Source organism: Aulonocara sp. 'chitande type north' Nkhata Bay, linkage group LG4 (genome assembly GCF_057382095.1).
Source record: "Aulonocara sp. 'chitande type north' Nkhata Bay isolate Kocher_YH1m ecotype deep benthic linkage group LG4, A_spYH_male_GT1.1, whole genome shotgun sequence".
In the NCBI taxonomy this organism is placed as follows: domain Eukaryota; kingdom Metazoa; phylum Chordata; class Actinopteri; order Cichliformes; family Cichlidae; genus Aulonocara; species Aulonocara sp. 'chitande type north' Nkhata Bay.
This window is the reverse complement of record NC_141347.1, coordinates 15,781,991-15,808,109: the sequence shown is the minus strand read 5'-3', so window position 1 is coordinate 15,808,109 and position 26,119 is coordinate 15,781,991. Positions and strand designations below refer to the sequence as shown.

The following is a 26,119-nucleotide window of genomic DNA, read 5'->3' as shown; positions in this document are numbered from 1 at the left end:
CTCGAGCAAGGCGGAAGCCAACTTGCACTGACACTTTTACAAAGACAACAGCTTTCCTACCATAGTGTGGCAGGTGTTCGGATTGGATGACGATTAGCTGTCCAGACTGCGGATCTCTGGCAAACTGGTAGGGAGGGGGCATCGAGCCTGGCAGAGAGGGTGGGTAGCCTGGGGGGAGGGTCTGGTGGAGTGAAGAGGGACCCAGGCCTGAATAGGAGGGGGGGAGAATAAAAGGGTGAAAAAAATGGAGGCAGAAGTGCGAAAAACGTCAGATGAAAAGAAGAGAAAGTCAACAGAAGCCAAACTGAATCCAACATTTACCCAGTGCTATTCTTCATTCAGTATTTATACTTGCAGTGAAAGCATAATGGAATCACATGTGGGAGCGTGCACTGAATTTAGCTGCTTGAGAGAGTATTTTGTTTTTGGGGGTTTTTTGTCCTCCGTGTCTAGACAGAGAAGGCCCTTTGGGAGCTTTGCATGACCATGTGTCTCAGTGTTGCATGTTTTTAAACCTTACATGCTTATGCAAGCATACACGTGAGTGAGTGAGTTTGCATCTCTGTGCTGTTATTTCTGGACAGTGTGCGTTGGAAGAAGAAGGTCTGGAATGTCCTGGAGAGACCAGGAATGTCTGCGGCACTTGACTCAACGGGGCTGCTGCTGATTGAACCGCTCGACGGACAGACAACACCAATCAGGAAAAGCCACGTGTGAAAAGCTAGACAAAGCATGTGTGCTCTACGTTTAGCACCAGGTGTTATAACGCTGACAGACAGTAAGATAGAAATGATTCTGAAAGTGCAAAAGCATACAGAGTTAAAACCGCTAATTCCTTTAACGGCGTGCTGTGCTATCTGTCCCACATCTGGGTGTCTCCTTCAGTGCTCAAGGAGCTTATTTAAAACTCCAACATGTAAGGTTTCCATCAAACAAAGCGACTGTAACACACGTAACATGTGTTTACCACTTTGTTTTTAATGCAAACAATAAGTAAACTAGGGCTTTCTGTATGATTACTTCCAAATAATCCGTTAAATAATTGTTTACTCTAAACAAATAAATAAATGTTGAAACAACAGTCAAAATAAAAGCAGCACAATCAACAATGTGTCTTTATTAATTTTCTGCAGCTTGAATAAAAGATTCATTATTTCAGCTTTTGTTGACTTTTCTCTTGACATAAAGCACAAAATTATTAAAATCGCCAGTTACACAACTGAGTTCCTCAACGATGTTACGAGGGGTTTGAGGAAAAATCTAAAGTGTGAGACAAAAGCACATCTACATACTGTATGGAGAGCCAGAGAGCCAGACTGGGGGAGCTCCAGACCGGGGTATCCACGAGTGAGAGGTCAAAGTTGAGGGGTCAGGAGGCCATCGTCCTGCCCCTGCCAGAGCGGCCCCTCCAGTGACCACAAGGTTTGGGGTCATGAGGCTGGATGTCATCATACTGGGTGTCAAGCCGCTAGATAGTGGGGCAGGGTGCATCTGAGTAAACTCTGCAAGTTCCTTGGACTCTCTAAAAGGAAACAAAATCCGTTTAATAAAGGGACAACCCCTGAGAAATGAAGGCAGAGTGGAAATGCCAAAAACTTCAGTTTCAAGGACAGCTCCAAAAGAGTCAATCCCAGTGGACTCCCATAATGCATTCGACTTTACAGCAGAAAGAAACCAGTTTACAGTGTGCTACATAAACATTTTTAACCACGTTCATAACAACGGTACACAGTAAGATTTTGATTTTGTTCAGGCTTAAAATTTTGCATTAACAGGAACATGACTTCTTTGACAGACAGGTGGATGCAAACTGGCTACCTGCTCTGTGCTGTATCAGCGAATCTGAGTGGCTGAACTGGACCTCTTCACTAGCATTTTTACTGGAATTAAATCTGTGCTCCAGTTTTGGTGAGTAAAAATTCTAGTCCCTTATTTGTTCCTTCACAGGAATTAGCAGGAGTCTGTGTCGACTGTTCGGGATACAGCTCGTTAGCTGAGCTTGCTCATAAGTTTGAACTCTGCACTGCAAATATGGTCACATGTAGCACCAAACTCACAAAGTGGTGAAAACCACAGAGTTTAAGTCACAAAGCAACAGGTGACACAGTTGATTCTTCCACCCTTTATATACAGGCTACGATTTTAATTTAATATTGTTTAAAGAAGAGACCTGCAGGTGGCCCAATAGACTTGTTTAAACATGATTCATGACTAATGAGTAACTGGGTTACTAACAATAAAAAAAATAAAATAAAATAAAAAAAATCAATAGCTGAATTACTTCCCCACCTGAGCACTTTCTCCTGCTCACGTTCGAGCCGGCCAGCCAGCAGTCTGTCATTGTGGTGGCGAGCACGGTCCTCTCCACGTTCTTCATCTACACATTCAGGAAGACGGGAAGAGAGAAAAGGATTCATCATCACATTTTCTTCGATACTACACCATAGAAGAAAATATGATGGGCTATAACAGCCATATTATGCTACCTGCTACAGTGCACTCTACTATTGGACATCTCTCTGGTCTATAGTAGGGATGAAAAAGGAAACTCTGGCAGGTTATAAAGTTGAGCACGATGGGTGACAACAGAGAACAGAAGGGGAAAAATACAAGGTGACAGCGACTAAAGGTGGCACAGCATGTCATAATGAGCAGAGAGGCTACAAAAAAATCATTATGTTAAGCTTCATTCTCCAAACAGAGTGTGTGTGCACACAAACTGTACAAACACACACAGAAATGGAGCGACGGCTCTCACTCCAGCTGCCAGCTCGCATCAATTATTAGTCTAGTGCCGCAGGAGACACGTGAACCTGCCATCGCTGCCTTACTACTGCATACACAGGGCCTTAAACCCATCCTGCTTACTATGAGAGCCAACGGCAAAAGACTGAGGAGGAAGAAAAGAGGAGGAAGGGGAGCAGCACTCAAGCGGGCAACCCAGAATAAACATGAGGGTCTCCTCCTCTCTCCCATTAACCCTTTTCCATCTCATCAACGCTGACTGAGGGTCCCCAAGCAGCAGAAGGTTTTATACATGTGTGCCAAACCTTTCAGTCATGAGAGAGAGAGAGTGTGTGTGTGTGTGTGTGTGTGTGTGTGTGTGTGTGTGTGTGTGTGTGTGTGTGTGTGTGTGTGTGTGTGTGTGTGTGTGTGTAGCCTATAAAAGGACAAGAGACTTTAACAATCCCTGACATGCTCCACAGGAAAGGGTTCTACACTGTTACCAAGGTTACAAGGAGCCGGCCCCACATGCTATCCTTTCTGTATCAGGGATAAACACTGCGTGCCCCCTCTTCTTCCCCCACATTCCTCATTGCTGTGCTTCCATCTGTCTCATACTCTTCTTACTTTCCTGACACACTTTTCTCCTCCGGTCCATCAACCTATTGATAGATGGTCTCTCCTATCATTAGACCACTTCGTGCTTCCTTCCATTTACACATCCATCTATTTCCAGTGTAATTCTTCTGCTGTTTATTTAGAGCTCCTCCTAGCATGAGGGACTGAGGCTATTAGCAAATCAATCTGCTCAAGGAAGGAAATGACTAACTCCCCCCCCCCCTCCAATCGCAAACAGGGATGCACTGCATGTGCATCTACAGTAGCTCATAAATACACACAATTCCTAATATACACACAGTCACTCAAGACTGATCCATTGCTTAGCAACGCAGCCATGGTCTTATTGTAATTCAAGGCTTGTTTGTAGCTTTTAGCTGCGCTCTGTAATGACATGTTTAATGCAGAGGGGGGGAACGAGTGGAGAAAGAGTAGAGGGCCCAGAGGTGGGACAAGGGGGGAGTACCTCTACAAAACCCTTTTCTGAAAGGAAAGAAGGGTGGGGAGGCAGAGAGATATTCAACTCAATGAAAAGAGCAAGAGAGAGAGTGAGGCCGAGCTGTGGGAAGATAGAAAGAGCTCAATGACACACGGTGCTGAGAAAGAAACAGAAACAAGGAGATGGAGCGGGAGCACTGGAGCTGAATGACCTTGACGTCCAAGAATGGAGTGTAATATGGCAGGAATTGCAATGCACCCTATGACATAATTAGTCAAATTGTGGGGGGGGGGGAGTTGTTTTTAACCATTCAAATCATGTTGCACGCATGAACACCTCAGTGTCAAACAGGGGGCTGAGGAAATATGACTTTGAGGCGGGAGAAAATGAATCGTCTATTATTCATAGAAACCAAAATGAGGAATCATTTGCTCTTGGTTCATTTAACTGAAGGGATCTGTGTTCCCTGCAGAACAATTCAGAGAGAAGCCACAGTGGAGAGTTGAAAGCACAAGCACAAGCAAATACATTTGAACAATGTTCTAAGTACGCTTGATTTAACTTGCCAGTAACTTTAAAATATTGTGTTATCAGTTCAGTGAATGTGACTCCTGGAAGTATTTTAAAACCCACACTGAGTGCAATTTGCACTCAGATTTGTACGTCTATCAGTCACCAGGAAAAGAAAAAAAAAAAAAAAAAGGAGTTTTTAGCTGGAGAAGACCAAAGAAGTACTGACCTTTAATAGCGGTTTGCAGCAGGGGTCTCTGTGTGTCTGAGCTCCCACTCGTCTGTTTACTGGTGGCCCCGCTGTCTCTCTGCCGAGCCACAGCAACAGCAATCCCAACCGGAGGGTGGCGCACCTCGCCCTCACCTTCCCGACCAAAGGAGCGGGCACTGTCGGGTCGCTCCTGTTCTCTCTTCAGCTGAGGCATCCTTAATGCTCCTGAACCACCGGAGCCAACTGCTATCCTATCCCTCTCCCTTTCTCGCTCTCTCTCTTTCTCCCTCTCCTTTTCCCTCTCGATTTCCATCCCAATGTTCGCCAATCCACCAAAGGGCCCTCTGCCGTCCGTGATGTTCCTGGAGGAACCAGGGCCTTCAGCAGCAAAGTTTCCACTGTATTTGATCAGGCTCTGCATGGCCGAAACCTCTTTAGAATCCGAACCCAATCCCCCACCACGCTCTCCACCGCTGGAACCCCCTGGTCGGTAGAGTGCCGATGGGTCCAGGTAGCGTCTCTGACTACCCTCTTCGCTTGCACGCCCGTGTCCGTGCTGGGAGGAGTGTGTTTGGGGGGAATGGCTGTGGGTCGATTGTGTGTTGCTGTTGTGTCGATGGGATGTGTGAGGGGACTGTGACATTCGCGTGTGTGTCTGCTGGCTGTGGGGAGAAGAAAGCGTGTGTTGGGCTGCCAGAGCAGCCATGTGACTTGTAGCGTATTTGGTCACCGGACTGATAGGATTCCACTTGGGCTCTGCCGCAGATCGCTCTATGCCTAATCTGTTTGAGTGTTTAGAGATGTCCCTGGTTTCTGGGCTGAACCTTGATTGGATGGAGGAGAGGGATGTGTCCTGGCTTCGTTTACCAACGGAACCATTGGAACAAATCACAGAACCTTCCTCTCTTTGATTGCTTAAATCGCCTGAGTGGGAGAGCCGAGGATGCTCCATGAGGATCTTCTCATGAAACCTGTAGCTCTCCCTCTCTCTGTCCCGTTCATGCTCCACGTCTCTGTCACGCTCCCGTTCTCTGTCTCTGTGTTTGTTGTCGCGCGCTTGTGATGCTATCTGGATCGGCCCCACCTGCTCATCATAAACCTCCACAGAAGGCACATACGTAGGTGCGCTTATGCGTTGCTCCCTGACAGACTCTCTGGTTGTGGAAAGGTGGGGTGCTCCAGCTGCTGAGGACTGGAGAGCAGGAGGAAGGACATAGGATATGTGGAGGGTTCCAGCTGACGTGGCTACAGAGTCATTCCTCCTATGTCTCTCTGAATGAGGGTTTGAGTTATTCGCATTAGAGTTATGGTGGAGTCGAGAGCCGCTATCCTCGTCCCGACTCCCTCTGTCTGGTTCTGGTCCATGAAACCTGCCTGTTCCTCCACCCCCACCAGGAGGGAAGGAGGTCTGTGGAGATGACAGCCTGGATCTGGGCTCCACTGTGGAAGGCTGGGAGTGTGACTTTTGCTGGTGTAGATGGAAGGACCAACCATCTCTGTCTCTTTCTGCGTCCCGGTCCTTTTCCTTCTCTCGTTCCCGTTCCCTACCTACCCTGCGGTCCTCCTCACCTCTCCCGTCCTGTGTCAAGTCCACCACGCTCTGCGGCCGCTGCTCCTCTCTTGAACGTTCCCGCTCCCTTTCCCTGTCTCTATCCCTCTCTCCCCGATAAGACCTTTCCCTCACCCCTTCCCGGGATGTCCTCTGTGGGGGTGTGGAGCTGGACGGGGTATTGGAGGCAGCAGACGGGGGGTGGAGAGGTGACTGCCTCAGGGAGGATGGCAGGTAATATCCCTCTAGAAACACAACATAACACACAAGTCAGACAACACAAACAACCACACAGCATGCTGACAGATGATGAAACAGATGATGAAGGCAGAGTACAGCAGCATCCTGCAGCACTCAAGCAGAGGTGAAAAATAATAATAAATATTTATGTGTCAACTTGCCAAGAAAACGTAACAATGCAACAGGCTTATAGTAGATCGGCAACAGCCGAATGACAGAAGAGACATACATTATAGTGTGAAAATGACAAAGGAATCAGGGCTAAATCTGGTGTTGTATTTCTGGCCAGGGCCCACAACTAAATAGGCTTTCACACTATAATAAAAAGGTTTAGCACAAAACCTACTGCTGCTGATGTATCACAGGATAAGGCAGAATATGTACAATAAATTCAGGCAACTGGTCTTTGTGAATGTTGTCGGCGACAGATACTGACCTTTATGAGAATCATAGAGAGGGTGCTGGGAGAGCGAGGGAGGCTCAAGGTGCCCCAGGTGCCCCAGGTAAGGGCTGGAGTACAGGCTGCTTGGAAGAGGGGGGTAGCCTGAAGACACAGAATGCAGGTTATAGAAATGACACTGAAAACACCAGAAAAGTTCAGTTAATTAGTGTATAAATATAAAAGGTAATTTTGTTAGCTTATCCTCTGAACGTCAGTCCTGTTGACTCATGCTGATATTTATCTGTTGTGTCACTTCCACTTTGCACCGGCTAAATGTTCAGTAATGGCATTTATCTTCTTTACAATGAAGATTTTTAGGGTCAATGATTGGCCAAATTCTCATTCTAACCCATCAGGTAGAAATTTCTCAACACTTACATGCTGACTGCTCTGATTAGTCAACTTTGAATCTATTAGTTGACCTGGAGATAATCAGTCTTTGACTGTTTGATAATTCGTTAACAGTTACAGTCATTTTATTGTAAAATCTGAGACCTTTGGGTTTTGGACTGTCGCCCTGGACTCTGAGACGTTACAGTCAGCTGGTCTGAAGCAATACCATGTATGAGGAAATCACAAGGAGGCATTTCAGATCATTACATCATTCTTTCTTCCTCTTAGTCATGCATTCAATGACTCTTGCTTTGATGTTTAAACATTTCAGACTGTTTAAACTGGTGTTTGTTTAACTTGTAATGATTGAGTTACTGTGTAATGAGAGCAGTTTCTACAATTTTTCCACTTAACTTATAATCAGTAATCAGCTGACATAAGTAAATGGTAAATGGCCTGTATTTATATAGCGCTTTACTAGTCCCTAAGGACCCCAAAGCGCTTTACATATCCAGTCATCCACCCATTCACACACACATTCACACACTGGTGATGGCAAGCTACATTGTAGCCACAGCCACCCTGGGGCGCACTGACAGAGGCGAGGACTGGAGATACCTTCGTTTTCTAATGCTCCAACTTTTCAAAGTGATTCCTTTAATATCTGCTGACTTTTAGAGAAAATGAAATCAGAACGTACACATGAGAGGGTGAAATTCAACTACACGTGCGTGTATTTATTTGGACACTCAGTTAAGTGGCTGATCAGTTTTCTTTTTGTCCACTGAATTAAATAATCAACTTCAGCTCCAAGAGATTTAACCACACTATCAATTGTGACTCAGTTTCTTTTTTTTCTTTATAAAACATTTACAGCTGACCTCATGTCACAAATCACTGTTTGTGGGTCAGCCTGGGTTGCTGGGCAAGAGTCTCCCGACAGCCAACTGCTGCTCTCAGAGACCAGATCTTAATATAGACAAAGGTTTGTGTTTGGATTTCTGTGTTAGGACTGAGCTGGCTGGTGTCACCACGTTAGGCCATAAGCAGAGGAGAAAGAAGAAGAAAAAAAGGAGGGTGAGGCATTCCTTGTTCTCACACTCCAGCCATTCCAAGAAGTATTAAAGACGCAGTTGCCATTCCAGCCCAAAAGCAACGGCGGCAGCGCAGAGGTATAAATGGGTCTCCCCTCGTTCTGAGATGCAGAAACGGAGAAGCCGAGGAGGTGGGTGTTAAGGGGTGTCAGCATTAGAAGAAGGCACTGGGAGACAGAAATATAAGAGGCATGATGGAATGAGGGTAACAGCATGCAGGATGGGTTTCTTGCAAAGCTCCCTTTAACCACAGTTAACAGCTAGCCTTGATCTTTAACAGCTTTGATTTGTGGTTCAGCTGTAGCAGTACGGTGCATCCCAGGCATATCCAAAGTCTGCCTCTTAGCTGCTGCCCAGAATTGTCTCCAGCTTAGAGTAACTTTAGCTGCTATCAAAGCCAGCCACCAGGTATTAGGAATCTCTCTTAGCCCGTGAAGGATTCTGTTCAGGAGTCTTCTTCACCAAGCAGGGGGTTTAGCTTTTTTAGCTTTAGAGACTTCAACCTTAAATCCAGTCAAACCTAAGTCAAATGTCAAAGTTTATCCACCCTTTATATTTCCTTCTCTGGCTGAATATAAAGTGAAACAGGTTACATCTTTTAAATTTAGATTTATAATTAGACATTTACAATGAGCAATTAGTGGCACTATTCCCACACAGGAGATCTAATCACAACCCTGAAGGAAGAGTTTCACATACAGCCAGCAAGCTCCATTTTACCTCACATTTGCACACTGGGCACCTCTAAGACTACCCATATTAGTGCTCTCATATCCACTCTCACTGACATCATACAGTGTTTAGTCTAAAGCCTGAGCTTTTGACCCACAAGGATTACTTGCACATACACCAACCTCATTATTTTAAACTGTGGCCATGTTTAATGTGAGCATCCACTACTGTAATAGCATATGGAAAAAGGAAAAGCACAAGAGGTCTACTGTAAAAACAGCTTTTTTTCCCCATTTGTTTTTGATAGGAAATGACACTTGACCATTAGAAGGAAACAAGCAGAGTCTTAAAGTCTTAAAATAAATAAACTAACCACATAATTTGATTTACAATGTTTGAAAAGCACTGAGCAAGCCGTGTGTCACACAAGGCAACGCAATCACTTTTAAAAGGCATCTTAAATGAAATCCATTTGTCCTTCTCTTACCTTGCTGAAATGCACTGTGGGGTTTGTTTTCTACCCTATCTGACCTACTCCAGTGAGATTTGATAAGGAGTTGCAAAAGGACACAAGGGAATGAGGAGGGGACCGAGATTCAATCACTTAATGAACAAGCCTTGAGGAAAGTCACAGGCAAGTTAAGGAAACGAGGAGTCCAAGGAGACAATCCTCTGTGTGTCTAAAAGTGTGTTCGGGCAGGATGGTGTATGAAAAGTAGGGCAGGAGAACTAGAGAGACGCCGACAGAGACAAAGTGCGTACTGGACAGAAGGCTCAAAAAAGAACAAGAGAGAGGAAGACCGATTACAGAAACAGATGACAGGCGAAAGTAAAGGACTGGTCGAGGACAGAGGAACCAAGGCACATTCAGGACAGAGCCAGCAGCAGAGCTACCAGCCGTGAGACAGAAATGGAACAGGATCCCAGCGGAGTAAGCAATGAGGAACAGGCCTCCTGGGCATTGGTCAGGACAGGATTGTGAAAAATGCCATGAAAATATGATGCCACTCTGCCTTTGAATTATGTACTGGGACAGAAAAGGAGGATAGAAACAGAAATGCAAATGTAGGTGATTTACCATCATGAGCATGCGATGCCCACAGCTGAGCCATCTGCAGACTGCTGGGATTTGCGGATCTGTATGCAGGGTCAGAGGTCAGAGAGGAGGGGCCTGGATAGCCTGACAGGAAGGGGCTGGAGCCTGCCGGGAAGGCATCGCCTATAGGAAAAAGAACGAAGACTGTCAGTCACCCTTGTAACCGCGAGGCCAAACAACACAAACAGTCAATGTTTTTTTATTCTGTACGTGATGTCATTCCTTCCTGTGTGTGTTTTTGGGCGAGGGGAGCTAAATCAATATGTGCTGATGCTACTGTGCCCGAGCAGTCTGCTGTAATCACATTATTACTGAGCAGCCATGCACTCCATTTCAACAAGACAGACCACAGACAGACTTCACTCAGAAAGGAGGGAAGTTAATGTAACCACCAACCGAAAGCCACAATCGTCACAAGAGGAATGCAGCCATGTGGGGCACGAGGAGGAGTGCGTCTCTGTTCAGGGTGGGACAGGGATTTACCTCAAACTCAACTGTCTGTCAGATAGAGCTCTGGATTACATGCTGACAGCTTTTATGAGACAAATCTGACCAAGTAAAAATGTACTCAACCTTATAAACAACTCACAGACAAAATGTTTTCCATTATTTAAAAAATATAATTAAAAGCAAATGTATTTCAGCATTAGGCCAAAGATGTATATGTAATATAAATTACACACACACTGCAAAAATACCCAACACATTAAATGTTTGTTACAGCTTGAGCTCAACCTGTTAATCACAACAACGATTCATGGAAATGAACAGTTAGCTTGATTACACAATGCTATAAATATAAAAAAAAAAAAAAAAGGGTAGTAACACATAACAACAGTGAAATATTTTTAGAAATATGCTGACGATTACTGAAACCTGAAATGTGTTTTCAGAAACACAAATATAGAAGAAGAAAAAAAGCGCACATATTCAGTTTTTCTTGACGTATTTTCTTTTAAATTTGCTGTAGCTTTGCACCCGATGTACCGTTCCTGGTAACAAGTCACATTTTGTGTCATCACAAAACTGAAAGCGCTTCACTTTACAAAGATAAGGCAGCAAAATCTAATGTTGGAAAGAATCAAACTGATAATGTGTACCTTTTTTGTTTTTTTAAATATTCGCTTCACTATGAGACATAACATAATAAAAATAGCTGAAGATGACTTTTTAGCTGACCAGATTATTCCTGCACTGGCCACTGTGCATTAGACTCTGACATAAATCAAGAGGTCACAGGAGCGTTTATCAGAAAAATGCCTGCTGCATAATATAATATATAACAGTTTATGTTTAGAGTTTTCCCCATACATTTATAAAGGTGTTATTAATAAAACCTCAATATAAGTAATATTCAACCACTACACACCACTGCATCCAGTTCCATGGAGAGCGCGAATCCCCGTAAATCACTTCATATCTTAACACGATACGGTTATCGATCGTTTTTATTAGACTCCACCCTCATCACATGTGCAATCTGTCCACCGGCAAACTTTGAACCATTACAGCTTCTTCCAAGCGCAACCTTCTGAAGAGCTGGAAAAGGTTTCATGTTTAGCCGAGGACCCCCAGATCCCCCCCCTCCTGAACCATTACTGAACACACTCCACGGCCATTACCCTGATAAAACTAACCATGTGTGTAGGGGAAAGGGTGCTGCCTGTATACGGGCAGGAGGGGGGAGGGAATGAACGTGTGTGTTTCTGTATTAGTCCTGTGGGAATCCAAGAGACATGCTGTGCTTGCCGAGTTTCCCCTGCATCTAAATCAGTACATTAAAACTGCAGTCCGTCAGCAGCCACACACACACACACCATTTTAAATCAATACCAAATGCAGCTTTCCAATCTATCGCAAAGGCGTGCATGCAAACACAATACATACAGAAGTAATGCACTGTGCCTTTATTCTCTCACTGTGATAACACTGTGTAGGTGGATTCTTCCACACTCTGCCTTATTAGACACAGTTTTTATTAACGCTCGCATTTAAACGTGTGTGTGCACGTGTGCTTAGAGTCCCTGCACCTCTTTGCCGTATGATCACCAACATGTGCAAACAGTTATGTGTGGGTTTGCAGTGAATGCGCTTTTGATTCAAAAACACTGCACAAGCTGTACACACACACACACACACACACACACACACAAAGACTGCCGTAGACCTGCATTTACAAATTCACACATGCACACCAAACCCACCCACACATACACACACGTTAACTCTGAAAAGCAGCAATGAGGTTTTACCCAGAAAATGGCACAATTTTCCATCTGTGCAGTTTTGCAGTATCATCTATGCACTGATGTCAATATTAAACAACAACACAAACCTCACTTTCCTTCTGCTTTCAACTGTGTTTATAATTCACAATATTTTAGGTGTGCGCTTTCTTTCCTTGAAGTTGTGATGTTCACGATTAAAGCCCTGCTCTCCCCATGGTAACTGATGGTAAAGGCAACTGCCGTTTAACACTACAGCAAACATGCCACCAACTTTTTTATGAAATACTAATAGAGGAGCAACTGCTGCATGTGTGTAAAGTGGAGCCAAGCCCTCAAACAACACAGCCTTTATTCAGCAAGTCATGAACAGAAGGGGCCTGAAATGCTGTAAATAATGCTGAGTACTTTTACACTCTTTACCCAAGACATTGATTTGATTTGGGTTTACTCAATTATGACCAAATGCATAAATCCAATTTTGGGGTCAACACTAACATTATTAAAACATGATTATTCATCGACTTTGGAAACAGCACAAATTATGTAATCAAACATAATTTACAATTTAAAATAGGTCTTAATAATCATAAACCGCGGTTTAAGAAAGGGATGAGTTTGGCTTTTAAGGAGGGGAAGTCACTGCTTTCTTGGAAAGGTGTGTCCTTGATTTATGACAAAAAAGAGAATCCCTGGAATGGAAACCAGCGGCGTCATTTTATCTTGATCATGTTGTTTTCAAAGATAGTAGTGCGATTTTGTCCTTCAGCTGACTAAAACAGTGGTGCTTCCATTCATCCTCTACAAACTTCAAAACTGATCTGCTAGAATAAAACAAAACAAAAACAACAAAAATAAAAAAAGGACCACGTCTTGTTTTGTAAACTCAAATTGGATGAATTGTCACAGTCAGTGCTCTGCGACCGGTTTATATATAAAGAGGAAGCTCGGTCTACATCAGCAGTAACACAATGAAGGTTTGATACAGTATTTAAAAACAAACAAACAACAACAACAACAACTGTTAGCTGCAATGTTTCCTGCAATCACTTTACATAAAAGGTGAGCTGAAATGCTGTTGCTAAATTCACCACTGTAAATCAAAAAAAGGCAAAGTTGCTCATCTACGAACATAAAGCATATTTTGCAACATTTCCTGACTTGGACATTTTACAGTTCCTACTTTTTAGGAATAACCGCACTGTTTCGATGAAATTATTTGGCATTAGTTCAACTCTTGACACAAAGCCCGAATTGTTTCTAGCACTTTCACTATTTTTTTTTTTTTTTTTAAATTACTGCCACTTTTAAACACATCGGCGAGTGTCCATGTGTGTCGCACTAGGTGGCAGCCATGTTGTTTTAACAAATTATCCTCACCTTTAAGCCACTTTTTAATCATTACCTCATGTGTAAGACGTGCAAAACATAGATGCACCCTCGATGAACACACACACACACACACACACACACACACACACACACTACATTTCCAACCACCACCACCACCTGTCAAGGTTGTTGAAGTCCTGGTAGGATGTCAGCAGTTTCCATTTCTTCAGGCCAAACACCAGGGTCTCTCTAATACACATACACAGACACGTCAAGAGGCACAGATGCCTCACTGGAGTATGGATCAATCTCGGCATTGTAGCCGCCTACAGGCCATTTATTCCATGTGTCTGAGTACACACGCACACATGTACACACAGTCTACAGTTTTGCTTTGTGCCAGTGAGCAGGGAAAAAAAATACAATCCCAAAGTCCCTTTGCCCCTCCTGAACAGTCAAAAGCAGGAAAAAGTGGGAGGGGTCGAAAGAGGAAAAACATTTGCAGTCCTTGTTCCAGAAACAACATCCAAATGGTAGCTGAGAGGGAAATGTTTCCTTAAATGTTTTGGAATTACTCTTTCATTAGCTTCGTCTCTCTCTCACCCTCTCCCTCTTTTAACCTTTTCCTTCCTCTCTCCCTTCACAACTCCACCCCCCCCACCACACACCACACACAGCATTTGGCTCTCAGTTCACAAGACAGTTAGTTTGCCATATTGGGAGAAACGAGTTGCCAAGAAACACGCTCTCTGACTCCCAACGCGTTTCTGAGCCTCCATTTTCAGATCAGTATAAGAAATATATCTTGATATCAGAGATAGGAAGGAGATCAATTCTGTCAGACTCACTGCAAATCTGGCACAAAGGCGCACACATCCAAAGAAAAAATATAAAATAAAAATCAGAGAAACTAACAAGTCAGTGTTGATCACAAATTGATCCAAATTCTCTGAAACACACACACAAAATTTAACAATACTGGAAAATGTGCAAAAGGAAAAAAGACGAAATGAAAGAAAATCTCTGGTATAAAAGCCTGAGACACACACACACTATCTGTTATCCATCAGTGGCACTCAGAGCAGGGTTAGCTGGGGGAGATCTCTATTGATCTCTGGTTTTTATTCCCTGCAAGAAAAACACTGAAACAGTAAAACTCTGCAGTGCTATACATCCCAAAGTTAACTGACACACTGGTAACCATTAAACCCAACTGTAAGAAACCCTCATTCACACTCACACACAGGCAAGGGATGTGCGGGAATTTGCATGTGCGTCCCTGAATTCATTCAGCCATGCGGTTTAAAGTGTGTTAATTATTTCAAAATGGAGATGTCTGGTTCTCCTCTGCTGGGAGCCGTTTACAGGAAACAGGTTTTGTTTGTGTTGTTTGCGCAGCTGAGCTGAATACAAACCGTTTCTCAACTTTAATTAAAAATGTCAAGTTCGAGTTCTGACACGTCAGCTCTCGGTTTGGCAAACCGAACTGCAACAAGGTGGCATCTGACTGGTTTCTCTCTTTGTCGTTTGATTGAATAAAGAAAAATGAAATAAGTTTGCAAAAAGAAATTCATTTTTAAACAAACAGAATCACTTGCACAGCTGCTTCCTCTGCTCAAGCTCTCCTTCCATCTGATGATACTCTGAATACACATGCAGGGAAGGGTTGGAGTAGTTTGTTTACCACACAGCAGAAGAAGAAGAAAAAGAAAGACAGAATGTTAATTATTTATCTTAGATCATGCATTTATTCTGGGCTAAAATTTCACATCTGAAAATAACTCCTGTGCTACAACAAATTTTAGGAAACAAGATGAGCTGCACAGTACTGTCGTGATTTCTCTAAAGTGTTATAGTGATAAACACCCGTAATCTCACTATGTTTTATTTTGGGGGCCTTTTGTCTTTATGAAACTTTAAAGAAACAGGCAGTGTGCAGTGAGGGCTAATGTGTCTCTGGTGTACTGGATGTGAGTACCAGATGAGCAACCCCAAAGAGACAGACATTTGATTAAAAAAATATTATTAATGGCAACTTAAAAAGTAAGTGGGAGGAAATGGTGGGAGGTGGTACGCACAACAAAAGAATGGAGACTCGTAATTTTTTTTCTTTTTAAAGGAAAATCTCTAAGCGGAAGAAAAATGAAGGGAAAATTACATTACATAAGCTCTGAAATGTCAAATCAGATGGAGACCCAAACTGAGCTGCCATCTGGACTCTGTGAACAATAGATAATAGATTAAATGGATTTGTTGCAGTTCTTGGTTGTAAAACACATCATTCACTGACCAATTCCACTTCCATTATTTATTTAATAGGTTGGAATTAAATTTTAGTTTATAATGACTTTAAAACCACATTATGCCAAAAAAAAAAAAAAAAAAAAAAAAAAGGCACAGTTGTATTTGGTGAATTGTAAATTGTAGTTCACATTTTCTTTATTTACTGAGGTTTTAACCCCAGTTTATGGCTTTTAATCAGACATTAAAGGCAGATTACTTTTGCATTATTTAGCACTAAAAAGTACATTCAATACAGTATGAATAATAAGAATTTAGATTTTAGCACTCATGGGTTAAGAAAAGGTTGGGAACAATATGAAGCTATTAAAACAAGCAGAAACCTGCTGAATAAAATGACGATTTGGGATATATAGTTGTACATAATGTATATATATAGCAGTAGTAGGAAGTAGTTAAAGGACATTACAAAGTTGTGAAAGGTCACCAGTATGCACAACACCAGAGGGAGACCAGTGGGACTGAGCCATCTCAATTGAAACCACACACAGGATGATTAACTCTCCCAGATTAAACAATTTCTTTTAAAAAAAAGTTGATGTTTTAATCCATGTTGCTCAAATTTACAAAAAACAAAACCAAAACCAAACTTTGAGCAAACATTAATCGAGTACACCAACATCCACACCGTCCCACGCAGTTGCACTCAAATCTCCTGTGACGATGGCAGGTGTTACTTTGACGCACACCTCGAAAATCGGCAAACGTGAGTCCAACATGTGTCACAGACAGGCAGACGAAATGGCAAGGATGGTAGTGTGTGCAAAGAAACACCACAAAGCTGTATTCACAGCTGCAGACCAAAGAGTCAGAAACTACAAAGTGGTGTAATCACAAAACCACATATGTAGTGACAGGAAACAACCCGATTTTTAGAAACACTCTCTCATTTAATGCACAGTCAAGTACCTTTAAGTCAATCTAAGGATGACTGCAAACTCAAGGGCTGATTTCCAGCTCCATATTTTTATCTTTGCACTCTACTAGAGTGGCTTGGCATGAGTCACATTTCAAAAATGATCCTTATTTATGTTACACTGAGCCCCTAAATTAAGAACTCCTCTATAGATTAAGCCAGTTTAGCCCCTTTCATATTAAGATAGTTGTGTGTATGACTGGCTGCCCTTTACAGAGGATTCAAACGGTAGGCAGGTGCTTGAGATGAGCATAAACATCTCTCACTGACATCACAGAAAAGTACATATACTGATTGTTTAATAGGAACAACCACTAGTAACACTAAATAATACAATAATAAAAAGGTTTAGCTCAGCTTTAATAGCATATGTAAGCCAAACCATGAAACATGCTGCAGGTATGGGCGTCTCCACTGGTTAAAACATATTCCACATAACTAACAATCAGCTAGAACTGACTATTCACGTGTCAAAATTGCTGTGTGCATCTCCTTCGTGTTGTTACACATTTTGAGCTTTTACCTAAGTGCCTTGGGAAGAATATTATCAGGCTTATGTAATGGGACACGTAGAGACTCAACACGCAGCCAAACAGACAGACACAGCACAGTGTGTGACCTTTGTGTGCTGGAGGCTGTTGTTTGTGTTAAAGGGAGGGATCTGGCACAGAGAACGACTTAGCTAATGTTTTAGGTATTTCAACATGCCACAGCACGCTTGTACGCGCTTGTACGTGCACACACACACACACACACACACACACACACACACACACACCTATCACTCTCATGTTTGACAGCTGTGTGTGAGTGCTGTATATGTGTGTCGTTTTTTCTGCCACTGACAGGTTTATTGTAGCAGGGCAGCAGAGCCTTGTGCTTTCTCTTAAGGAGCCCGTTTTCTCTCCTGAAGGATTCAATTAATCTGAGAGGGGGATGTGTCTGAACCACATCTTCTCACACATACTTAGGTGTGTGTGTCTTGAATATATATTTATACACACACACACACACACACACACACACACACACACACACCACATTAATTTAAGTGCAAACAGACACACTAGCCAAGCGGCGCGGAAGACAAATTGGTATCAGCCAAGACATCCCTGGCCTGCCCCTGCAAGCCGCATGAATTATTAGCCTTCCACTCGTGTGCCCTGTGAGTGTGTGCGAGACTGAAAGAGACAGAACAACTGAAGGGCGAGCACATTTATCTAACCGTGTATGAATGTGTTGTGGTCAGTATAAATCTCTTCTCTCTGCAGTCTCAGGGGGAAGCCCCAGCCCCAACTGTACTAAGCACAATCACATGCTCCCATTCTTATACACCAGACTTCAGTCCTCTCATCTACACAGACACTCAAATACACACACACAACCAGCAAAACCTCAGCTCTTATCCTCTGAAAATAAAATGCCGATTTCCACTCATTTAGTTCTCCTTTTCCATTCATCTCAGGCTGTTTGTGTCAACAGCTATTGGCCTTTCTCCGAATGGGGGAGGCTGAAATATGTGTACCGAAGGCAGTTAAAAGTGAAAAGTAATGCTGTTTTACCTCAAGTCTCACGAAATGAGCAATACAGTTTCATCTCATTAAACAAGCATTTGTGACATTCGCTAGCAAATATCACAACACAGCATATTAACCTACATCTGGTTTTGTTAAAAATGTGGGAAAGGATGGGGGACGAGCTGCTGTGACTTTTGTTCTATTTGTTAGGAGGAAAACAGAAGTTAAATGCTCAAAATCCAGTGAAAAAGTCTGATGCCACAGTGTGTTAGACCACCAAGTGATCTCTGAGTACTACTGTGAGAACATAAGAACTTGGGACCAAAAGTGACACTAAAAAAGGAAGAAAGAAAGAAAAAATAGTTTACATTTCACTTCAACCACTAACTGCATAACTGAGTTCCTGATGCACACCACTGAATGTGCAGCCTGGGTTTTTGCTCACGTGCAGAGGTGATCCACCTTAAGCTTAATGAATGCAAAAAAGGCATGACAGGTGATACAATAGAAAGAATATGAACAATGACAAGAAAAAAAAAAAAGGAGAGCTGGTTGATCACAGCCAGCAGCAGGAACGAGCTGCCAATCTTGTAAACAGTGTTTGTGTTTGAGGTGTGACAGCAGCTTCAAATTCTGCAGGGCAATAGATTTCTGAGTCTACCTCTGCAGCCCTGCAGTGGACGGAAACCTCTGCTGCTAAGCACAGTGTCTTTACCGGTAGCTGGTAATTAACCTTTGCTGTGCAGAGTGAAGAGTAAAGAGGAGAGACTGTACGAACTGTTAAACTCAAGGTTTGGTCTTTCTGGACACATTGCGTTGCATTATATTAACCCGATCAGTCCCAGAAATAAATAAGCACAACACAGCAGGCATGAGTACACCAAATAAGGCAAAAACCACTAATTACATTTTTATTCATTGCATAATAGTCTGTCTCTGTGCATTATCCCCCTTTAATCTTAATAATGTGTCCGTGTAATCATTAACTGTCTCATTTGCTTTTTCTTCCCTGTATGTCATTTCCCCTTGCAGTTTCTTCTTCTACAAGTTCTGCAAGTTCTACTTCTGCAAATGAGTGAACTTCTGTTTAGCCTTGATGATTTCATAAGCAACAGCACAAAAGTCATGAAGAAGTGACTCTGGCAAGTAAAACTAGCGCCGAGCTCCATGTAGAGTGCATACAAAGTTGCAATAAAAACAACACTGAACAACAACAATAAAGATCAAGTGATACAGTATGCCGTATTCTACCATTTCTTGGCACATACTTAACATGAGCTGTGGCTACGTGTCAGCAACGTTACTTCTTTCTCTCTCACACACCTGAGAGTGCCCACAACAAAAGCCCGTTGGCCCCATCTAACACACAGGTTACCCACAAGGCCAAAAGTGGAAGGCTTGGGCACATAACTTAGGTAACAAGCTGGATTTGCCGTCTAGTGAAATAACGACAAAACTACAGCAGATAAAGGAAGTTTTAGTTTTACTGGTGATACAAGTTCATTCTTTCAAGTGTGCTAAATATATCTCAAACGTGTAAGATGGTAATTAGTTAAAAGCAAAGTGAAATTACCTTTAAACCTCTCCTATGACATCCACTAGAACCTTTTTACAGTTTGCAGAAATAAAAGGTATGGGTGTGCTTGTCTCCTCAGTGCAGTTACATTTCAGCAGGTCCTGCCTCTGCAGCACTCAGGCACAAAAGTGAGGGACGTAGAAGGAGAGGACAGATGGCTTCAATCATGTGATGGAGGCACCGGCAGACCTCCAGCAGACTGCGGACCTTTTACAGCCATTTTACATCTATAAACAGTGACTGAAGCTGATCTTGTTTAGATACAACCTGGGTGAATAGCGGGCTGATAGAGGAGCTGCTGCATAGAAAGGATTGGCTGATGGAAAATTATGTCTTTACAGATGCCCTTTTTGCTGCACCAGCAGCACAAATGTCAAACTATTTGCAGTTTCACAATGCATTGCAAACTAAGTGTTAAGCTGCCTTCCACATTTGGCAGCTTAAAATAAGGGAGGACACTCTACTCTATTAAGTCAGGTGGAAACCCTATTAAAACTGAACTAAACAAAAACTAATAAGGCAGACTCCTGGGAAATACGGCTGCACTGGCAGCTATAAACAGTCAACCCTGCTATCAAGAGCTCAGCCAGAAACAACTGTGCAAAAAAAAGCTTTGAATTCCTTGAAACATGTGTAAACAGAAACAGTAGCAGGGCGACCCTGGCTCCTCTGACTGCACAGCGGGTCCTTGAGAACTGGATTCATGTGGTTTATTGCAATTAAAGAGGAACATTATGAACATTCACAATTACTGGGTAATTATTATGTAATAGGGTTGTATAGTGTTATTACAAGCACAGGACTGCAATCTCATTCGGGGTTGGTTAAATGTAATGTGTGGGGATTTGATATGGAGGAGTGCCATAAAGCTAAATGACCTGTGTCGCACTGTGGTGGGCAGAGGCTGTGAGAGTGTGCAACAGGGGAGATGAGTCACACAGTTTTGGAAGGTCGGGGTAAAATGTATCCTGTTTTAAAAGGAGCCTTTCAACTGCCAATCTGGGCTGGGACAGCAGCTGGGTCAATTCTGCTTCACAACAACACAACCACACCCCGTCCCACAACCCCTCTGGCTAAACGTCAAGTTTACAAACCCGTCTGCACACAAGCAGTTTTCGGCTCGTTTCTGAGCCACGGGAGGGGAGATGCAGGGGCGTCACGTCATCCTAACTAAAGTTATTACTGTTAAACAATTTTCCTCTCAGTTGAGCTGCGTTTCACTTAGTTTCCTGGGAAAGTTTGCTCATTTCACTTCAGTTTCTATAGAGCAGAAATGTCTTGTTTTAGTTTAGCTATTATTAGTTTCTGTTACGATATGAGTGGCATTCTTTAAGAAGCTCAAAGAAAAACAACACACAGCAAAAACTTCACACACAGTCGCCTGACACAAACACAGGCTCCTTGTGTTGACAAATCTGACCAAACTAAAACCAAAACCAAAGAAAATTGCTTTAATTTGTCTACTTCCCGCTTTTATTTCACTTAACTTTAATGTTTTTTCACACTTAGTTTTAGTTAACCGTCATAACCGGGAAAGAATGAGCCAGAATGGTATTTGGGAAGAGTAAAAACTAGTAAAAACCACACGTCGATTAACTCCAAAGGGAAAATATTCCATGGTATTTAGGACATAGGGGTGGGGAGGGACACTGTTTTTGTCAACAAGCATATATTTTTGCAATACCACCATGACAGTGAAAAATGTGTGGCTTTAGCATATACACGAGGTATGTAAAGTTCAGCTCAAGGGCACTTTGATACGTGGACTTTACAGTCAGGAATCAAACCACCAGTCTACCAAGCAGCGGACAAACCGCTCCACCTCCAGAGAATTTAACAACACACGATAACCCACCTCATTCCCACGGGCTAACTACAGGCTACTTTCAGTGAACTAAAAGAAACATGATTTAGAAATACTCTTAGATGTGTTGGGAATTTCCCAGGCTGGCTGGTAGATTTGTGATGTGGCCGATCTTAATTAGTGTGGCGACTTTGTTTCAAAACATATGAAAAAACAGCACTTTCCTCCAAATCCTCGTATAGTCTTTATTTCTTTAAGCAATGCAGTTTACTAACAGAGTTTACATGAATCCCATCACAGCCTACGCACATACAACTCTTTCCCAAAACACACATGGAACGCATCCTTTTAATTACTATTAATCTGCAAGATATATTAATTGACATCTCCAGTAGTGTGAAGAGAGGTGGGGTTGTGAGTGGGTTATGCCTTTAGTTTTGTAAGCTGGTAATAAAAATATTGTCCTCATATATATATATATATATATATATATATATATATATATATATATATATATATATATATATATATATATAGCTGATAGAAATTTAAGGTCGTAATACCCACAACTGTCAGGAGTCGCAAAATTGGTTCAATAAACTGTGCCCTGGTACATTTCTTTGCCACAATGCACCCATCAATCAAGCCAACACTCCCTGCTGTGCACTGATTTCATCTCTGACACCTTTTCATGTTTGTGTGTGAGAGTTGAATGTGTGGGTTCTGCCACGGTGTCAAATTAACGCTTCATCGGAGCCCCTGCCCTCACTTTACTGGACCCCTAAGTACTGCAATGAACTCACGCTCACAGATAAGGACAAGGGAACACATCTAAAAGGGAATATTATCACCTTTGGGGTTAAAAGAAACCAGAAAACCTGTAATTGTATCTCTGTCTGCAGCTACATGACTTCAGAGTAACTCAGTGAGAGCATTTGTCAGACTTTCCATTTTCCCGAAAGAAACAGCAGACATCCCTTTCCACACACACACACACACACACACAGAACATATGGTTTGAACATAGATGACTCCAACTTCCTCTGTGACCGACCACAAAACCATATGCAAACATGCAATGTTATCTCCTTTTCTTGTTATTTCAAGGCTCTCTATGCCAACAAAAAACGCAAGACATTACTGTGCAGGCACTGAATGTAAATGGAAAAAAATCATCAGCTCAACAGGGAATGACATATACTGCATATATGATTCTGCTTATAATGCACAGACACACACGATGTGATGTAAACAAACACATGGGCGTTCACTTGTAGGAGAATGGTTGTGTAATACCCCAGCAGTTTGCTTCCAGTACACACAGTTTCTCTCCATTACACAGATTCTCCAGTGTACTTGCAGCAGAACAAGGGCTGTTTAACAGAACTGCTACAAATTCATGAAAAAAAGAAAGAAAAAAAACATCAGCCATTTGCCAAATGCTCCAGCTGAGTGACTTTTACTCCAAATACACAACCACTCCAGCTATTGCTCAGAAACGGGTCGAGCACGGGTCTGTGATACCTTTAAGGTGAAAACTTTACTACCCCGCCGTGTCAAACACAGATAAACACACTGCATCGGCCCTGGAGCAGCAATGACAGTGTAATGGTCCGCATGCAATCCTAGACCGCTGCACCCTGACCTGCAAGCTGCTGCATGAACATCTACACCGCAGCCCTGTTTGTCCTTTCAATCCGAAGAAATGTGTATCGGAAACTGCCAAGTAATTTTCCGCTAATGCGCTGCACATTACAGGGGCCGAGGATCCTGAACACGATCTGTTACATCTGAAACTTGTCACAGCCTTATAACAGCCGCCTGTCTTTGCCCACATCACACCGCACATCCAGGCGGTGACCGCGCGGGCTGCCACGGATAGCCACAAACCGTGCGCAGTTTTTATTTCAAGTTAATATTTAATCTTCTTGTTGTTTTTGGGTGGGGGGACACTCATATTACAGAATCAAGCTGAGCAATGAAGCGTGGCTCACTTACTGTGGTGTGGATGTAGGTTAATGGCCGATGGCAAGAATTTTCCGGAGTGGAGAGGCTGCGGCTGACTCCCCAGCAAGTGACCGGAGGAGGGAGGGATCCTCCCGGCTGCAGCAGCTGCTCCGAGCCGGATGGAGTGAGAGTCCATCGCGAGCCCCGCCAACAACGAAGGTGGTACGTGGACGGATCGGGGAGGACCAAAATCTCTGCCATCCATTATCCACAGCGGGGAAAGTTGTGAAAGGAAATAGTCCGTTCGAATAGGCCCTCTATTCCGAAAAAGCCAGTTCTGGCTATAATAATGTCTTTAATTTTCCAGGCGATTCGGGCTCCTTTTCAGCCATCCTTCTGACCTATAAAATACATGAAAAATTAAAATAAATGAAAATAAAAACAATAAAATAAGAGCTTGGCATATAATCTACAACAGACTGCGATGTCGGAGCAAACTGTTGGGAACTGGTAGTTTTAGGATTTCTCTTCTTTCCAGCGAACAGGCGGCCCATATGTGCAATGACGCAGTTTGGAAAAGCACTTCAAAAACTAAACCTCGAATAGCAGCTAATCGCCGATGAGACCGTGTGAGGCACTGCCGTCGTACTCTAAATGAAGATTTTAATACGATTTTAACTTATCTACAATATTATGATGTGACATCTGAGCGATACTACACCCACGCTGCACAGCGAGCAGGCAGCCGCTCCGCTTCCCAGGGAAACGAGCAGGAGGAGCGGCCAGCGGCTGCTGCTCTTCCCCCGACTGTGAAAGCATCTCGCGATCCCGATCTGGAAACCAAGAACCCGTCGGATTTTAGAAAACTATCCCACCTTTTTCCTTCACTTGATTAACAGCCCCCCTAATCCATAAACCTTGCAATCTAGGCTCAGGCCGAGTCGCAATGTAAACCAATACACAGTAAATACTAGAGGCGCATCAAATATAAATTTCGAACGGGTTAAAAATAAATAAGCTCGCAAAAGCATGCATCATTTATCAGCGGGGTGAGCGGTGTTTTGTTGCCTGCACATGCAGATTTAGTCCGGGTTACTTCGCAACTGGACGTTGGTGCTGCCCAAGGAGCGAAATCTGAACCCAAGCCGCAAACACTGTGTAAAAACCTAGAATGATATCCACTTTATCGACGCTTTGCTGCAAGTTTGAACTCGTTTAAACACATAATAGTGGGTTTTACAGCACAGACTATAAACCGACGCATAGCCAGTAAAGTATGCGTCTTGATTCTGGACAAGAAGAGAAGAGATAAATAAGGTCGATTGAAATGAATTTAGAGCAGCTCTTTATTAAAACCTCGCAGATATCGGTGTTATGTTTAAATTCCAAAGAGATACAGAACAAAAGTTTAGGGGAAAATAACAAGCAAATGCGACTTTTACAAACGGCATCCAAGACGGTATAAACACGGTAGCTTGTAGCTTCAATATACTATTTTTATTTATTTACAGATTGCCCCCCAAATTAAATACGGCTCACATTATTAGTCATGATTTTTTCTTAAAAAGAAAAAGGCTAAAGCCGAGTTCACCTTCAAAGGCTGCAAACAAACACATCACAGCAATGACTCGTGATATCCAAGCGGGCGGGCTCTGAAAAGAAGGGCTCGCTTAGAAATTACAATAACGCCCTTATACCACTTTAGAGAAACACGGGAGCCAAAGAGAAAGTACCTGTATTTTTTCCTTATTAATAAAATGAGTTCAGGACAGTTAAATTAGAAGATAAGCTAGACCGAAAGCTTTTCCCCCTCTCGGTGTGACCCATGCGGCACGGCAGCGCAGGAGGCTCGGCATTTCAGCCACGTTTCAAACTTTTTCACGGTTCCACTAAAAGCCACGCAAAACTCTGTCGGAAGAAACGTCTCGAAAGTTGCTTTTTCACACCGACGACATCCCGATAAAAAAAATTAACAACACGTCGCGTGCACTAACCTCCGCGCCCTTTTCAAATCGCACTCGCGGACCAAAATAGCTTTTAAAACAACAAAAATACGACTATTTTATTAAGAAAGGGCCATGGTACGTAGAGAAGACGGGGGAAAACATGCCTAGCGCTTACTTGAAAGGGTAAAATGTCTTGAAGGGGGCTTAAAAAAATGCCAGCGCTTCTTAAAATCCGTCCAGGTTGCTGGGAGAACTGGAGTAGTCCATTACAGGCTCGTCCGAAGGTAAACTGGGGAATAACTCGGGGGGAGAGAGAAAGCCCATGACGCGTCTAGCAATGAAACGCAGCATTGTTTTGTAAGCCCCACCCACCTCCTTTACCACCATCCAACCCAGGACTTTGCACACTGCTCCTCTCTGATTGGCTGTTAGGAATGTCAATCAAAGCTCCCGAGTGTATTAAAAAAACACACACCGTGGCCTCTCGCCAGCACTATAAAACCAATTATGGAGCGAGGAAAGGTTGAGCAGTTTCAAGGTCCCCTCTTCCATCAAGACCGAGTGATCAAAACAAGCAGTGGGTTTTCTCTTTTTCCCCCCACCATGTGTGCTCGAGAAAGAGAGAGA

At 43.0% G+C, this 26,119-nt stretch overlaps 1 protein-coding gene across 1 annotated transcript in view; it reads right to left on the bottom strand.

Annotated features, from left to right (window-relative positions):
• tnrc18 (trinucleotide repeat containing 18) overlaps positions 1-25,815 on the bottom strand; it is a 45,555-nt gene extending 19,740 nt beyond the window's left edge. The window contains exons 1-8 of the mRNA XM_086288707.1: positions 25,668-25,815; positions 23,598-23,947; positions 9,911-10,051; positions 6,728-6,835; positions 4,521-6,296; positions 2,290-2,377; positions 1,293-1,522; positions 61-207 (exon numbers count right to left, since the gene is read on the bottom strand). Of these exons, the coding sequence (XP_086144833.1) occupies positions 61-207; positions 1,293-1,522; positions 2,290-2,377; positions 4,521-6,296; positions 6,728-6,835; positions 9,911-10,051; positions 23,598-23,811 (2,704 nt within the window). The 5' untranslated portion in view covers positions 23,812-23,947; positions 25,668-25,815. The remainder of the gene's footprint in view (positions 1-60; positions 208-1,292; positions 1,523-2,289; positions 2,378-4,520; positions 6,297-6,727; positions 6,836-9,910; positions 10,052-23,597; positions 23,948-25,667) is intronic.
• Positions 25,816-26,119: the final 304 nt, after the last annotated feature.